Source organism: Mytilus edulis, chromosome 6 (assembly GCF_963676685.1).
Source record: "Mytilus edulis chromosome 6, xbMytEdul2.2, whole genome shotgun sequence".
In the NCBI taxonomy this organism is placed as follows: Eukaryota; Metazoa; Mollusca; class Bivalvia; order Mytilida; family Mytilidae; genus Mytilus; species Mytilus edulis.
In genome coordinates this window covers 32129362-32147206 of record NC_092349.1, presented here as the reverse complement: position 1 = coordinate 32147206, position 17845 = coordinate 32129362, and the positions used below count along the sequence as shown (strand labels likewise).

At 31.0% G+C, this 17845-nt stretch overlaps 1 protein-coding gene across 1 annotated transcript in view; it reads left to right on the top strand.

Moving 5' to 3' along the window:
- Window positions 1-17845, top strand: part of LOC139527523 (serine/threonine-protein phosphatase 6 regulatory ankyrin repeat subunit C-like) — a 43738-nt gene that overhangs the window by 1807 nt on the left and 24086 nt on the right. Inside the window, exons 2-3 of the mRNA XM_071323029.1 lie at window positions 14100-14237; window positions 16674-16829. Coding sequence (XP_071179130.1) covers window positions 16679-16829 — 151 coding nt within the window. The 5' untranslated portion in view covers window positions 14100-14237; window positions 16674-16678. The remainder of the gene's footprint in view (window positions 1-14099; window positions 14238-16673; window positions 16830-17845) is intronic.

The following is a 17845-nucleotide window of genomic DNA, read 5'->3' as shown; positions in this document are numbered from 1 at the left end:
TAACATCATATTTGAATCATAACGGTGCACGGTAATTGTCTAAGCGCTTTGAAAATTGCCGTTGAAAAATTCGGGATCATGTGTTGTGTCAAAGATTAGAGCAATACCGCATTTCAAAGTTTAAGTATACATTCATATGTTCATTTACGTCATTCGTTATTTAATTAAAAAATGAATTGAAGAAAAAAACAATGCAAGATATGTTTAATAGTTAGAAACCGGTCAACGTGTTCAGTTTCAAGTTTGAATTTAAATTGCTTTACTAAAAATATAACCCTGCAAATAGGTCGGTCAAATAATTAAAACACATAGTATTATACAACCTTGATAAAACTTCTCCGACAAGTTTTAAAATAGAAACGGAAGATTATATTATAAAACATGTTTGACAAGTTTAAAAATCACAACGGACGGTTGAATTACTTTAAATGCAACGGACCGATTATCTTTTTACAATGTTCATTTGTTTAATTTTTAATCTATCATAATACCTGTATGCAAGAAGAAAATTTTTCGGGTGTGACGGTAATTTAATGAAAAATAAAGATAGGTAAATATTTTTCGTTATAAAGTGAGTAGTATTTTATGAATGATACTTTTCAAAGTTGTTCATAATGGTAATAAAACAGTTTGATTATTCACTACATTAAGTTTGAACTTAACATTATACTACATGTATTGTGATGAGATTGTGAAATTTGAAAACTTTTTGAAAACATTCAATAATATTTCTTTCATGTATAGACATACTTTTTGTTCAATAATGTATACATCTGTGGACAGTTGTCTCGTTGGCAATCATATCACATCTGCTTTTTTATAGTATGTAGGGGATAGGAATTATGTTGCTTGTATACTGGTAAGCTTCTTCATCAGACAACCATTGTGATAGTTGTATGTTTGTTTGTTGATCATTTAATATTTGTGTTTCTTATGTTTACTTGGTATTTACAACAATTGATTACTGATACCAATATAAGGATACAAGGTGTGATTTCGAATTAGACAACTATATACCCAAAGTTGAAAAAGGTGATATAAGCAAATTGAAGGCAACGTTACGGCTTTCAACAATTAGAAAACCACAAAATGGGGGGGGGGCGGCGTTCGTGGTCTCCGACACATCATTCCTTTTTTTTTATTTTTAACATTATATCAGTTTTATCCTAAGAAAACATTAAGTTATTAAATATTCGGAATTCTTCAGTTTTCCACTAAAAGTCACATCGTACAAACAAATATACTTTAGTCAAAGCTTACTAGAGTGACATTTAACCTGAGCACATAACAGTTTTTTATATAGATATTGATAACGATTAATTGTTGCAAAGGCATTTAGAAAAATAGAGTTTATAATTCCTGTCATATTATTGTACATTTCTCTTTCAATAAAAATCATGTCCTATTTCTATTACATTCCTGAAATATACCATATCTTAACGTCTAAGTATACACTGGTGTGATGACGACACGTGTTATTCAATTGAAAATACATTAAAGTTACAAAATGTCTTTTGACAAAATATGTTTTATTGTTAAAAACGACCTGTTTAATATGAAATTTGTATTTAAATTGCTTTAAAAAGATGATTATTGCTACCATTATCTGTAAATATACCTGTCTCGTAATTATATATCATTTCAATAGACATCTTTTATAAAACCTGTTTGACAAGTTTAAAAATAAAATTGGAAAATTGTATTAAATGAAATGCAAGGGAGCAATTAATTTTTACTGTGTTTTAATTGTTTCATTTAAAAGCCAACCTATTACTAGTATACCCGAAGAATATTTTCCGGGTATGACACATCTTGATGAACATTATGAAAAATAAGTAAATGATGTGTTTTATATGGTGAGTAGCATTTTATCTATTTTATAAGAGTTTCAACAGTAAATACAGTCATCAAGTTTAGCTAGATACATGTGATGGTATTCAAAATTCAATTATGGTAGGTTAAAAGCGACAGAAAGCTAACTCCAATGTATTACCAATATTATTTCAACTGATCGGGCGGAGCTTACGTTTTATTTTGCCTAATGATAGTCTATTTGAAGATGTGAGTGATAAGGATGATTGCCATTATAATTATTACTGATTTATAATCACCTATCAGTGTCAACAAATGAATTTACAAAACAATGACTGGACACCTCATTGGTGAGTTTATCCTAAAACACCTATCTATATATAGACTGGTTTGTTATGAGCGAACCGATTAAACTCCGCCCAGTCAAGTGAAATAAATCGAGTAATAAACGTAACGATAAGTGTAAATTCAAACTCAAATCTTCACCTTCCTTCCCGAACGTAAAAACACAATTTGTGCATTTAAATAAAAAATGGTTTTTTTTGTTTGTTTAGTGGATGATAAAATCAATATACTAAAGTTTTAATAAAGGTGTATTCCAGAGACATACACACATAATCAAGGAAATGCATGTGTATGAATATATAACTGCGGGTACTCTCAGATCTGTTCATTGTGTCTTTATGTGTCGGGATATTTAAGTACCCGGCCACGTCCACTTGTATTTTTTCCATCTGATGAGTTAAGCCTTTTTCAACTGATTTTTATAGTTCGTTCTTATGTTGTACTGTTATACCACTGTCCCAGGTTAGGGGGAGGGTTGGGATCCCGCTAACATGTTTAACCCCGCCACATTATTTATGTATGTGCCTGTCCCAAGTCAGGAGCATGTAATTCAGTGGTTGTCGTTTGTTTATATGTTACATATTTGTTTTTCGTTCTTATTTTTACATAAATAAGGCCGTTAGTTTTCTCGTTTGAATTGTTTTACATTGTCTTATCGGGGCCTATTATAGCTTACTATGCGGTATGGGCTTTGCTCATTGTTGACGGCCGTACGGTGACCTAAAGTTGTTTATGTCTGTGTAATTTTGGTCTGTTGTGGATAGTTGTCTCATTGGCAATCATACCACATCTTCTTTTTTATATGACTTAAGCATTAAAATTAAAATTAATTGATTTTTTTGATATTTATAAAATTATAAAGTAAACACATGTTTAGAAAGTGAAGATTAGAGTTGTTTAATCATACTAAGATGGATGATGTGGTTTGTAGTTATTTTGTTATTTAGGTTTCCTATCCTTTCCTTTTATTTCATTTTTTTTTTGGGGGGGGGGAGGGGTCTGGAGTTGTAAGGTGCACTTTCTTTAAGACTCGGAACTTGGGAATTGAAATAATCACAATCAAAAATATTCAAAAAAACGACTGCATTCGAGAACTTATGTTTACAATGGTGTTGATCATACACTATGAGCATGATAAGCATTGATAAGTGTGAACTAAACATTATGCTACATTTATAAAGGTAGCATAGTGAAATTTAAAATCACTTTGAGAAATATTTAGTATGGTTTTTTATCAAACGGAAACATTTCTTTTTGTTAAAGACATCATGAGTACTGAATAGCAATTATGTATTCACGTGACTGTTTAATTTGACTGTTTGTCTTTCCACCACTTCCCCGCCCATCCGGTTTCCTCATCTAAATTTTATGAGACTCATTAAAAAGCAAAGAACCAAAACTCGCAGACAGGCTTCAGATTTTTTGCAGTGAGTAACTCAACGTTTTAGAGTTATATCTCATCATAGCGTGCAAATATACAAATATTTATCGTTTCCAGGTTCTTCAAAAACTTGCCTCAAGCAGGTTTTGTGGAAATCATACACTATACTCATTGTCTACATAATAAATGAAAATAAAGAAAGTCAAAATAGAAAAGAAATAATACATAGATAAACATACTTAAGATTAGTACAATAGGACTCTTTAAAAACAAGAAGTGTCTTATTATACAATGTTATATTATAACGTTTTATTTTTCATTTTTGGAATTCGAGAGTCACTGTTTAGTTTTTGGTAGACGAAGCGCGCGTCTGGCTTAAATACAAAATTTAATCCTGGTTTCTACGAGGAGTTCATTATATGTGTTATATCCTGATAGAATTGATTCATTAAAAATTTGACAGTTATGTTTGAGGAGTCTGACTTCCTACTTAAAGAAAACTGACCGATCAGACATAGCCAAGGCTAATTAATGGAAGTAACGTTTAACATTAAAGTCAAAAGACACTTAACACGTTTTGATCTATTCAAAGTATTGTAACATATCTTTTTTTACTAACAAAACGAATCAAACTAAACAGGGTTTGATTTGAATATTGCATGTTTAAGTTGAAGTCAATTACTATCAGACAAATGGAAGAAAGAGAGCTAATAATTCCTGTCAGATGTATCTATATTTCTTTTTGATCATTATCATGTTTAATGTCATATAAAATGTTGAACAAAACTGCATTTCAACGTTTAAGTATACATTCACAGGTGTCTTTACGTTATATAATTGAAAAATGAAATGAAGAAATAACATGGAAAGATATGTTTACTAGTTATAATATATAGAAACCGGTCAACGTGTTCAGTTTCAAGTTTGTATTTTAATTGCTTTACAAACAATATTACCGTAATAAGTCGGTCAAAACATTAACAACATAGCAATAGACAACCTTGATAAAACTTCTCTGACAAGTTTTTAAAAAGGAACGGAAGATTGTATTATAAAACTTGTTTGGCAAGTTTAAAAAATCACAACAGAAGATTACATTACTTTAAATGCAACGGACCGATTATCTTTTTACAATGTTTATTTGTTTGATTTTCAAGCTATCATATTCTTTTATACACGAAGATAATTTTCCAGGTGTGACGACGATTTTATTAGAAATAAGGATAGGTAAATATTTTCTTAATAAAGGGAGTAGCATGAATGATACTTTATAAAGATTTCCACAGTAAATACAGTAAAACAATTTAGATAGATGCTTGTGATAGTATTCCATTCATAAGTCGTCAATTAATTCAGTCAAAAACTATGTTCTAAATCTAAGGCCGTGTTCACACCAAACGCCGTGTATAGTAAACATATTACATTTGGTTAATGTAATGTACACTAGTTTCACACAAGATTTGTTCACATCTATGCACCTTGTTTAGTTACCTGTACATAAAATGCATAAGATTTGTGTCATTTAAATGTTTATTACGTAGAACCGATTTCAAATTTTCGAATAACTTTTTTAGCAGTAAGAGAACGACCATTTGACTTTAAAAAAAAGGGGGGATAGATTTTTCAACAATTTGATTAAAACAAAATCGGGTCATACAGATGATTAGAATGAAAAAATATTCTGAATCCAAAGATTCCCCTTACATTATAGTGTTAAATATCGACTTGGTACAATCGAACAAAAATTAAACAGCAACTTTGGCGCGAGAAAAAAAATCGGACTCAGAACCCTCCCCCCCTTTTTTTAAGTAAAGTGGTTGCTCCTTTAACATGTTTAAAAAAGTCATTTTAGATGATTTGCAGTAGTTTAAAGATGTCTTGATTACGCATTAAAAACATAGGCTGTATTAGCGTGCTTACAAAGAAAAAGAATTGTTATGTTAAGGATCACTACATTTCTATCTTTTCTGTTTGTTTCAAATATTATTTTTATCCAAGTTTTTTTTGGGCAAAAGGAGGGGGTGATATTTTTTTTTTTATTTCTAATTGTATTTTAACGAATCTGAGATACTACACAAACAAACAATTAACCTCACCCTTTTTCATTAATGCATTTCTGAGTGAATCGTTGTTTGAGTAAATACCAGTGGCAAATATTTCTGTCAGTGTGTACATCCAGTGGATTCGGGAAGACCTTTTCCAATAAATTATGTGTTCGGCAATGATGATAAATGAGTATTGATAAGGGGTTAATAAGGCTACGTAAGGTGTTTTTATAACAAATAAATATATAAAGTTTAGACAAATATTTCTGTAAAGAATTTTATTAATAAGTATTATAAATATCAATTTTATATAAAAATCGTTTCTTTTTTACATATACATGGATAAATAAAAGTTCTGCGTGCATTTTTTTGTGTACACTGAACCTACACAAGGCCAACCTCGACTATCGACTGCATGTAGACAAAACATGCTTTAAACTACATGTAAACATTGAGTTTTATCAATGGGAACGTATTTATGTTTAGTTTATGTGTGAGTTACAAAAACACAACACCCAGGTTAGGTCAATGTGAACACGGCCTAAGATTTAGTTCTTACCATTTGGAAATTACGAAGTGTACAGGGAGTTTACACCTCAACATATATGTTATATTATAGATGTATATTGTTTAAATAAACTATTTACAGTTAAAAAAAATGTTCGATAAAAAAAACCGTTGCATTACACATATGATATATTTTGAAGATATGTTTTCATTGTTATTCTTTAGTATTTTACTTTATTTCAGATTGTTTAAATGTCATTTCAAACCTAATTTTCTAATGCCTAAAAAACATTTCAAAACTTCAGAAAACCCCCCCCTTCCGACCTCCATTGTTTTTTCTATATTCCTTTTTGCGTCATCACACTTAATGACTGATCAAACAGGCCAGCCAATCGTGTTTTAAAATAACCCAAAATGACAAGCACTTTACGTTTTTAGGAAATTTTCCTACAAAAAAATATCCCAATAAAAACAAAAATCTTTAGAAAACAAACGATGATCAAAATGTGTCAGTGCACAAGTTCATGCTATATTTGTGTTCATTAAGTATGAAGCAGGTTATAATTACAATGTAATGTTTTTTAACAACTAGAAAAAACCTGCTTCATACACATACTGTCTCTTTCTCGTTTGTGTCTAAATTTAATTTAAAAAAATTTCATATAATGGCAGATAATCACATGTGTTTACCTTGATAGACTATGTTTATTTGTTTATAAATTTCCAGAAATGTATTCATAAATTTTATCTGATGAACAAACTCAGTAAAGACACGCCATATTGGGCGATAAATTCAACAATAAATACAGTTATCCTAATTGATGATATTGTAAAATAATCAATAGTCCCTTAATATACCAATAAATGTTACCAAAAAGAATTGTATTTAACTAAATCCAATATAATCTGTTTCTAGATTTAGACAACTCAATTTCTAAAGGGAAACTCTATACTAAAATTTACGACGAAAGAGACGATTGTTCATTCCTTATTTCTTAGACGGCGACGTTCCTTTGGTACCATAATACGGTGTTTATATTTCCCAACTCGTTTGTTACGCCGATGTTTATAGTGATGCCATAGATTTAAACAACGTAATCAATGCATCACAGGTAAATTATTAAAACAAGGATTCAATTACCATAAATTACTTACAACTTTTACTAAACTCGTTCATAGATACAAAGATTTGATATTAAATTTGGCTGTTAGCTCCTTGAATCTTTAACAATAAAATTGAGAATGGAAATGGGGAATGTGTCAAAAAGACAACAACCCGACCAAATAAAAAAACAACAACAGCAGAGGGTCACCAACAGGTCTTCAATGTAGCGAGAAATTCCCGCACCCGGAGGCGTCCTTCAGCTGGCCCCTAAACAAATATATACTAGTCCAGTGATAATGAACGCCATACTAATTTCCAAATTGTACACAAGAAACTAAAATTAAAATAATACAAGACTAACAAAGGCCAGAGGCTCCTGACTTGGGACAGGCGCAAAAATGCGGTGGGGTTAAACATGTTTGTGAGATCTCAACCCTCCCCCTATACCTCTAACCAATGTAGTAAAGTAAACGCATAACAATACGCACATTAAAATTCAGTTCAAGAGAAATCCGAGTCTGATGTCAGAAGATGTAACCAAAGAAAATAAACAAAATGACAATAATACATAAATAACAACAGACTACTAGCAGTTAACTGACATGCCAGCTCCAGACTTCAATTAAACTGACTGAAAGATTATGATTTCATCATATGAACATCAGGCACAATCCTTCCCGTTAGGGGTTTAGTATCATACCATCATAACATATATGAGAAGAACATAACCCGTGTCATGCCAACAACTGTATTTTAGAATAAATGTGTTAAGTTCCGATGCAAAGACCTTATCAGTGACTCAATATTAACGCCAAAATATGCAATCTTTAATGACTTGACAACAGTATCGTAATTATATCCCTTCTCAATAAGTCTATTCAAAGGTTTTGTAAGTTTCTGAGGTGAATACTGACACCTTTGTGCTTTATAAAGAATATTACCATAAAAAATTGGATGTGAAATACCTGAAAGTATTAGAAGTCTGCATGTTGAGCTATATTTACGAATGATGTCTTTATACCGATGATAAAATTTAGTAAATGTTTTGACTAGTTTGTGATATCGAAAACACCTGGTGTTATAATTTTTCAGTAATACATAAATTTCTCTCGTTAAAATCGAAAACATTGTTACATACACGAGCGAATCGTACAAGTTGAGATATATAAACACCGTAAGATGGTGACAAGGGAACGTCACCATCTAAAAACGGATAATTAACGATAGGAAATGAAAAATCATCCCTTTTATCATAAATTTTAGTATTCAGCTTTCCATTAGTGATATAGATATCAAGATCAAGAAAAGGGCAGTGGTCATTGTTAGTATTCGCTTTATTTAAAGTAAGTTCAACAGGATACATTTCATTAATATACATACTGAAGTCGTCATTATTGAGAGCCAAAATATCATCCAAATATCTAAAAGTATTATTTAATTTGTTTATCAGATGTTGTTTCGATGGGTCTTTGCTTATTTTTGTCATAAATTGTAACTCATAACAATACAAAAACAGGTCCGCAATAAGTGGTGCACAGTTAGTCCCCATTGGAATTCCGATAATCTGACGATATACGGAATCTCCAAAGCGAACAAAAATGTTATCTAGTAAAAATTCAAGGGCATATATAGTATCAAAGCATGTCCAATTAACATAGTTTTTTTGTTTATTGCTACTAAAAATGACCTAAAAGAGTTTGAACATATATATTCACATTCTGATTTTTTGAATGCCCATTTAATTAGGTGTGTGAATTTTTTCTTAATGAGAATGTGAGGCAATGTGCTATACAGGGTAGAAAAATCAAAACTTTGAACAGATTCAAAATCACCAATATAAGCATGCAATTTATCAAGTACTTCCAACGAGTTCTTGACACTCCAAAAGTAATTTATTCCACTATTTTCGAAGGCCTTATTTGAACAATTTATTATCAGATTTTTAATTGTACCAAGTGTGCTGGTAAGAAGAATAGACAATTTAGTCATGTTAGTAGTTGAACAATGGCTTGAAGACGAAATAAATCTATATTTGTAAGGGGTTTTGTGTAGCTTCGGAAGCCAATACATAGTTAGTAAAAGTTGATAAGGTAAACTGGACGTCGTCAGCTGCTTCAGTTTTTAACAACATCGTACATTCAGTGACCGGGACACAAATATGAGAAACCAAGATTGATAATACATAATAATAAAACAAAAGCTAAGTCTTAAGAAAAATGAAATAAAAACATGTGCGTAAGCGACCAAAGTACCATAATAACAGATAAATGCAATACATCGGATGGTGTTTATGTATGTTAAATACGCTTACCATCATAAAAGCTTCAATAATAAAGATGAATACAACTCCGAGAAACACATGTCTGTATAGTTTGGATGAAATACATGTATGCGTAATGGGTTTTTTGAATCCTTAAACGTTTCTTAAGCAGTTGATATTTCACATATACAAGGGTCGTATGTTTAGAGGGGGTGGCTGTTCGTTAGCGACCTTGATATTAAACGAGGGTCTCGCACGGTTGGGGTAGTTTCAAATATTTATATAATATTATTTACTTAGATTTGAATGTTTTTTGGATACATAACATCGCTGTTTTAAGGTTTTTTGTCTTGTCGTTTAAAATTTCGGATAAGTTGTGACAGAAAACATATTCAGAAGTCGTATTTATCTTACAAAATGTCAGGTTGCTTTGAATGTTAATTTATTGCTTTCGAATTTGAGGACTTAGTTTTAAATTAAAGTTAAAATGCTATTGTTTTAGTTTTTAATAAATTCAGATAGGATCAACGAACCTTTAATTTAGATATTTAAATTTGACAGCAATACTCCACATAAAGAATATTTTGTAAGAGAAACATATAAAGAGGAGTTATTGATTTTATTGAAAAAGTAATAAAACAATTCAAATTGACTATTTTTATTTAGTCCGAACTTAAAATCTTCGTTGTTTTACCTAGATTGATTGCATTCTCAAATTTGATAGCAATACACCAAACTATAATAACAATTTAGGAGTCAGTCAGATCGATATGCAAATGAAGTAGCTCTATAGTTTTATGAAAATCCAAGTTAATTTGAAAAAGTACTAAACAACTTTACTGATGACTAACTTTCTTTACCTTTAACCGACAATTCTAGATATTTTAATATCTTTGAAATAAATACTTTATTTTTCAACAATACGTCAAACGTATTATAACCTGGTATTCAATATATAAATACAACTGTGATAGTTATATAGTTTTATGAAAATCAAAGTTAATTTGAAAAAGAATTAAAATAAACAAATAAAACAATAAAATAAAATTCAAAATATAAAATTCAAGTTTTTTGTCCGTTTAACTAAATCCTTAAAATTGACAGAAATAAACGAAACTATATAACAACCTGGGATTCAGTAAATTAGGATCAATGTACAACTGTTCATGCTTGTAATAAATGTATATAAATCTGTTAAGAACATGCATGTATGTGTACAGTAACTTAAATGACATTCAAACTAGCAACACGAGGTGTCCATATCATTGTTTCAGGTAGTACGAAAGGTAAGAATTGGCACTTCTTATATTTTCACAAAATGTTTCGAATGCACCATAGGTACATTAATTTTTAAATACCCTATTGCGGGAAAAAAGAAAGCTTACTAGTAAGACGTTTCATTTCATTAAACAAGTCATTTTAGAAGATAAATGTCGAAATATATTTTACGCACGGCTACACGAGGTAAATAGATTGTTTACCTTAATAAAAAAAACTACATGTTTCAGTCACATTGAAATACATCAATTACAATTAAGTAGTCAGTAAATGAAGTCATTATATATAAGATCTGCCTATTTTTGGACATCAAGTCATTAAGATCACTACAAGGCCGATTTCATCAACCCCACAATATCTTGCTAGGCATTATATTTTTCTCGTGTTACAACATCTCTGCCAATGTCTAAAAAAGGAATTCCAACAAAATCAAAATAACAAAAAAAATATCAAAAATACCAATGTTGAAATCAACTACTTTAATTATGCATTGTTTTTATCTTTCATTTTGATCATGTGTAAAAAAAAACCACATTACACTTGATACAGTTCGTGTGTTACAGGTTTCATAAAGTCTTTACTTAAATCCTTCTAACGTGTGAATATTATCTGTTTTGTTAACGACACATTTGTCATTTATTAAAAATAGTGACAAAATATTACGTGTTTTCATGTTAAGTTCAAAGTTTTAATGACTTTTAAAATACAATAACACTTATGTTCACCTCTTTGTATAATAACTTAAAATCATACCAAAAAGACAATTTTCACTAGTTTCACACGGTTTTAAAAATGAAAAAAGATCGTATCACTTTAATTCATCCAATCAATTTTTAAATGAACTTCATCGTAAGGCCACCAAATAATTTCTAGCGAGAAGAACGATTACTGTTGATGTGTTTCCCTCAGTTGTAGTTTGTAACCCGGATCTGTTTTTCTCTATTGATTTAGAAATTTCGAACAGCGGTATACTACTGTTGCCTTTACTATACTTTCTATGCGTATCTTTAAGCTAAATTAAATCTGTACGGATTGATTTATCACTAGGTCTCTAAATATTATATGTATAGCTTAAAATCGGGGTTGTATTAAATGAATAGAACTTATCCTAAAAATTAAGATGGTGCAGTCATTGTGAATGACCATGTTCAGGCACATTATTGTAGATCCCATTTAGTTTCTATTTCAAAATATAATAAACAGCTTCGCCATGAGCTCATGATACGCCCGACGTCTTGTGTAGAATTTTTATGCAATAAAAATAAATAATTTCTTAGAACGTTTTAAGCCTTTATTGTTTTTGAGACACAGCGGGACATGTGAAACCCCCAACCCTGTTTTTTTTACAAAAGGTAAAAATGTGAAAAAAACAGCCCTGTTTTAGTTACAAACTGCCGTAACTCAAAAAGTTTAAATCTTATTTTCACAAAAAAGTATACAGACCATTTGACATCATATGAAACAACTATATTAGGTTTCAAGGAATTTAGATAAGTCGTTTTCAAGTTACGGTTCAATATGTTTTCGCCGGACAGACAGACAAACGGACGGACAGACACCGGACATTTGTATACCATAATACGTCCCGTCAAAATATTGATCTAAAATGCGATAAAATTTATTCTTCTGACTTCTTATTAATAAATCGCAAATCACAAAACAGATGGTGGTGAGACTTATTGAATTTGGTTCGTTTCTTATTATGTCGTGATAATTACTTTGTTGGTTTCGACCTTGCTAGGTTGCAGTTAAGTAGTCGTAAAATATATGGACAAAGAAAGATATGGTTTGAGTGCCAATGAGACAACTCTCCATACAAATAACAATTTATAAAAGTAAACCATTATAGGTCTAACTATTGCCTTCAACACGGAACCTTGGCTCACACCGAACAACAAACTATAAAGGGCCTCAAAATGACTAATTTAAAACCATTCAAACGGAATAAACAAACGGTCAATCTATATAATATAAAAAAAATATTTTTATTTTCGATTCTTTTTTTTCAATTTTAACTTAATTTGTTGTTTTTTTATGTTTTTAATTTTACTATCAATGTGCCGCCCGTATTAAAACAAATGAAACGTAAAGGGTGAAAATATAATACGAAGGCATATAAAATATATTATGACAATCATGCACAACGGATATAGCCGATCTCTCCAGTACTTACTTCACTCAAAGGGTCTGTAATTTGTTTATAAATGCTTAGTTTTGCATTTCAAGATATCGATTACTGAGATGAAGAAAACATATCATTACTTTCGACAACATTTTGCTAAAAAATGGACTTTCACATCTTTTGGCGTCCGTCTTCATCCTTTTTTACTATCTATAATATTTTCCCATCTGACCGAACCTAAGTGGCTTAATCTGACCGAACTTGAATACCTTTGTTTACAAATATCCGATGACTTGTCAATCAATGTAGCCGACATGGCTTAATAAAAAGTATAAACTTTAAGATTGAATGCAACCTTTGTCTTTTATCCTAAAAAGCGCAACGGAAAATAGAGAACATAGAAAATTAACAAAGTAGAAATGTTCAAAGTGTTGAGATCTGATTGTTTTTGTTCCATTGACAACTTTCAGAAAAATCTTATAGGAGCAATTGCCCTTAAATGATTTTTGGCTGAAATTGTTAGTCGACTCCTTAGTAAAATGATTGCCCTTTAACGACAATTTTAACCCATAATTACACCTTATATAAGAATACCGGATTTTAGTTGGTTGATAGCACTAAGGGTATTATTCGCATAGTTTAAATTAGATAAGTTTGATTTAAACAATTTATCTATAGTTCATTGGGAAACAAGATAATGCAACTTCAATTAATCCCTTTCTACTTTGCGAATGCTGCCTTGAAGCTTTAGCCTGATTTTTTTGGAAATCTACAAGCTTGTCTTTTATGCGCAATCGATATGATTGTTTCTTAACACGGGTCAGTCATTTATCGTCCCCTTCCGACGGACTATCATCGTTTCTCCAGAACATACTCGCAAATGGTGTCAAGGGAGAACATGAGAGAGGTTTAATCCACCATTTTCTACATAAAAAATGCCTGTACCAAGTCAGTTTAATTTTTGAAGTTCATTTATTATATTATTTTGATATCAAGCAAACATTTACATGCCGATTATAATTTTTCTTTGTTTATTTGATATTGATCCACTGGGAACTTATTTTTTTTAACAAAAACATGAAAAAAGCAGCATTTTTTAGTCCATAAGCAGGTGTGATGGTAAATATGATTTCGGTTCTCAAATTCTGATTGATTCTAAGTTGTGTTTAAATATTGAAAAACGTTAAATGTGAAAACAGGGAATTGTTATATTGATCATTCATGTAAGACTGATGATTTTTAAGGTTAGTGCGATATACTCACGCTATCAAATGCAGAAGATAAGAGTTTAAGGACGTAATTGAGAAGGTTGAAATTGCAGAGAAACCGCTGCCTGTTCGTCGATTCTGAAAAAAATCTTCTTAAATGGATAAAAGAGTCAGGTAAACTAATGTATACATGTATTTTTGCATTATAAATCTGTGACCAATTGTTTTCAGAAACGATAGCTATATATGTAGTATATACCTTGGAGTTTATTAAATTGTATATAAAGGTGTCATCTTACATCAAAGCATTCTAACATCAATCAGAATTTCAATAGCATATTATTATTATTCTTATTCGGTAGACTCCGTATACATACTATTAGTATTTTGTTGTAATTTTAGGATTGGTGTGAAGCAATTTAAAGTATTTTAATACTAGCATCCTGTGATTTTTAATTAGTAATATAATTACAATAAAATACTAATCATTTGTATACGGAGTCTTCTGAATATGACCTTTTTGCTGCTTTCGACATTCTGATTGATTTTGAAATGCGTGGATGTTATGTGTCACTTTTATACAAAGACAAACTACAACTCGTCCTCAAGAGTTGCAAACATGATAGATGTGTGTCTCAGTTTTATATAATATGCACCGAATCTTTTTAGTTTTTGATTTTCCTAGACAAAACGGTAAATAATGATATAGTAATGCAAAGTTGGCACAAAAAGTTTAGTACTACAAAACAATGACAAAATCAGTAACACATTTTAATCAGAATGATATATACTTGATTTGCTCGGTTACTTTTGTCTATATTTCAGAACTATTACAAACTGTCAAACAATTGTCATGTTTATTTAGCTTTAACATCGGATGTAACCCACTATGATTGGTGAAATATGACTGTACAATGTATTAAGGCAGAAGTATGACATAAGTTTTTCCTTTTGTTTCGTTACTGACATAGTCGATCAACTAATAGTATTCGGTTTCATGGGTGTTCTTTTTTTATTTTCGCTTGCACTACGTTTTTCTTTCTGCTATTATTTGTTATATGTGTTTCATATACACGATGTAGGATCTTTTTAGCACATCTGGCTCCAAGGGCCAAGTGAGCTTTTCTCATCACTTTGTGTTCGTCGTCCATCGTCGTCGTCGTCCGTCGTCGTTAACTTTTACAAATATCTTCTCCTCTGAAACTACTGGGTCAAATTTAATCAAACTTTGTCACAATTATCATTGAGGTATTTAGTTTAAACAAATATGTCCGATGACCCTGCAAACCAACCAAGATGGCCGCCATGGCTAAAAACTAACATAGGGGTAACCCCTTGAGGAGTTTTTTCCCTTTATAGTAATTTTTGACCACTTTTTCTTAAATTTTTGTTATCTATTAAGATATCTAGTTCAAAAAATTTGTGCAGTGACTTAGCTAACCAATGAAGATGGCCGTCATGGCTAAACATAGAACATAGGGGTGAAATGTAGATTTTGGCTTATAACTCAGAAACCAAAGCATCTAGAGCAAATCTGACAAGGGTTAAATCGTTTATCAATTCAATATCTATCTGCTCTGAAATTTTCAGATGAATTGAACAACTGGTTGTTTGGTTGCTTCCCCAAAATTGGTAATTTTTAAGGAAATTTTGCCGTTTTTTTGTTATTATCTTGAATACTGTTATAGATATAGAGATAAACTGTAAACAGCAATAGAGTTCAGCAGAGTAAGATCTAAAAACAAGTCAATAAGACGAAAATATTCAGTTGACCCCTGAAGGAATTATTGCCCTTTATAGTCAATTTTTAACAATTTTCATTAATTTTGTAATGTTTTGTAAATTTTAAAAAATATTTTCCTCTTTATCCAAGTTTATTATAGCAAGAATTTTCAGTAAAGTAACACCTACAAACACAATTTTGTCATGAATCAATCTGTGTCCTTCATAGACTAAGGTGAGCGACACAGGCTCTTTAGAGCATCTAGTTATATTTCTATTTATTTCTAACCCAATGTATCTTCTTATTCATCGACGCAGAAGACGAAAACATATGAAGCACCTTCCCAATATGGGGCCACCGTTTCAGTTTTGGTAGGATTGGGGGGTTTGAGGAATGCAGGATAGTTCTTTTAATTTAGTCGGTCTTGCAGACGCGGGGGAAATCAACATACTCAACAACAGATAAAACTAGATAGTTAAAAAATACTTTCCCAAAATGAATATAAAATGACTTGTATATTTACTTTTCAGTATGAATTTCTGCTTAATGATATATAACATTGCTATTTTACTTCAAAACGTAGTACTACGTCATCGTAGATGGATTACGTTATATTGATCGCATTGGGCTTTCAGTAAAAGTGAGCTTAATGTCGAATTTTCATTGTTGAATTTTCAGCATGCAACAGGCAGTATAGTGTAGCTTTTTTATTAGATATACTGTATGTCTTCTAAAGGAAAACACATACTTATCTCATTAGTCTGTTAATATGTGGGTTTTTTTAATCTAAATTTTCTACTCAATAGAAAAAAATAAAAAGTATGTTCTTAATATATTCACGACAACCCAAACAAACATACACTTTATTCTTTTAACTAATTTACCAGGTGAGATGGAAGATACACAAAAAGAAAACCAACCTATGGCTACTTGTGAAACCACTAAAATCAAACAGTGTGATGATGTTATGAACACAAACGCTAGCCAGGTTGTTTCGATCGAACAAGATGAGCACGGTTTCGATAGGATAGGCGTACAACAAGGTAATTAGTCTTTTTTTTAAAGAAGCCTCTTCATTTCCTACACACATCAAATCCTTTCACATATGTTTTTTCAACACTGGTCCGACATTGGGAAATATTTGGTATTTACAAGTGATGGTTGACATATTACCTTTAACAACATCGATATATAATACATGTAATTGTCTGTTGGTTCTGTTTCCAGTGAAATATTTATTCGGTTGTTCGTACTGATGCTTCAAAACGCTAGAAGTCAATTTCCATTTACTACGTTACGTAATTAAAAGGTCTTTTTTTCACATTATGCGAAATGTTGGTTCATCGTTTGTCCTTGGCATTTTGTTTGTTATAGTTAGCTGACGATTTCATTTTGTTTAATATTCGGTGTTTGTAGGTAATATTTTTAATAATCGGTATTTGTCTGTATATTTTTTGTCATTTAATGTTATTTTTTTTGTCATCTGGTTATGTTTTTTTTTTGGCTTGTTTGGATCTTTTTCTTTGTTATGTATAGGTATATTGGTATATGTAATTGGTTACCATAGCTACAGACATGTGCATGAGTATGTGAATCTTTTATTTTATCCTGCAATTGGGTGTTCTACTATACAGATACAGCCCTAAATATATCGCTATGCAGTATCTGTATACTATACAGATATAATTTTAAAGCTGCGCCTATTGCCGGACTGAGTATTGTATGAACCTGCGATACGCCAGAAAGTGTATTGCTCTCGCATTCCAATGACGTATTAATTGCGAAAAAGCGATTTCGTTTATACTTTCTGTTTGTTTTCAAACATTTCTTTAGAGCAATATTAATCACACCAATTTTTTGATAACTTACACACATGAACAGCAGTCTATGATGACAACTATCGATTTCAAAACTAGAATGTGTATGATTGTGTAACAAAAGCAACCATGTCAATGTCAGCATGCATGATTAGTGAATGTCAAGTCTGAGACGTAGGACAACTCGAACACTCCTGTTTCAAATTGGACTATGTTTTGTTATTTGCTTTTACTGTTGAAAT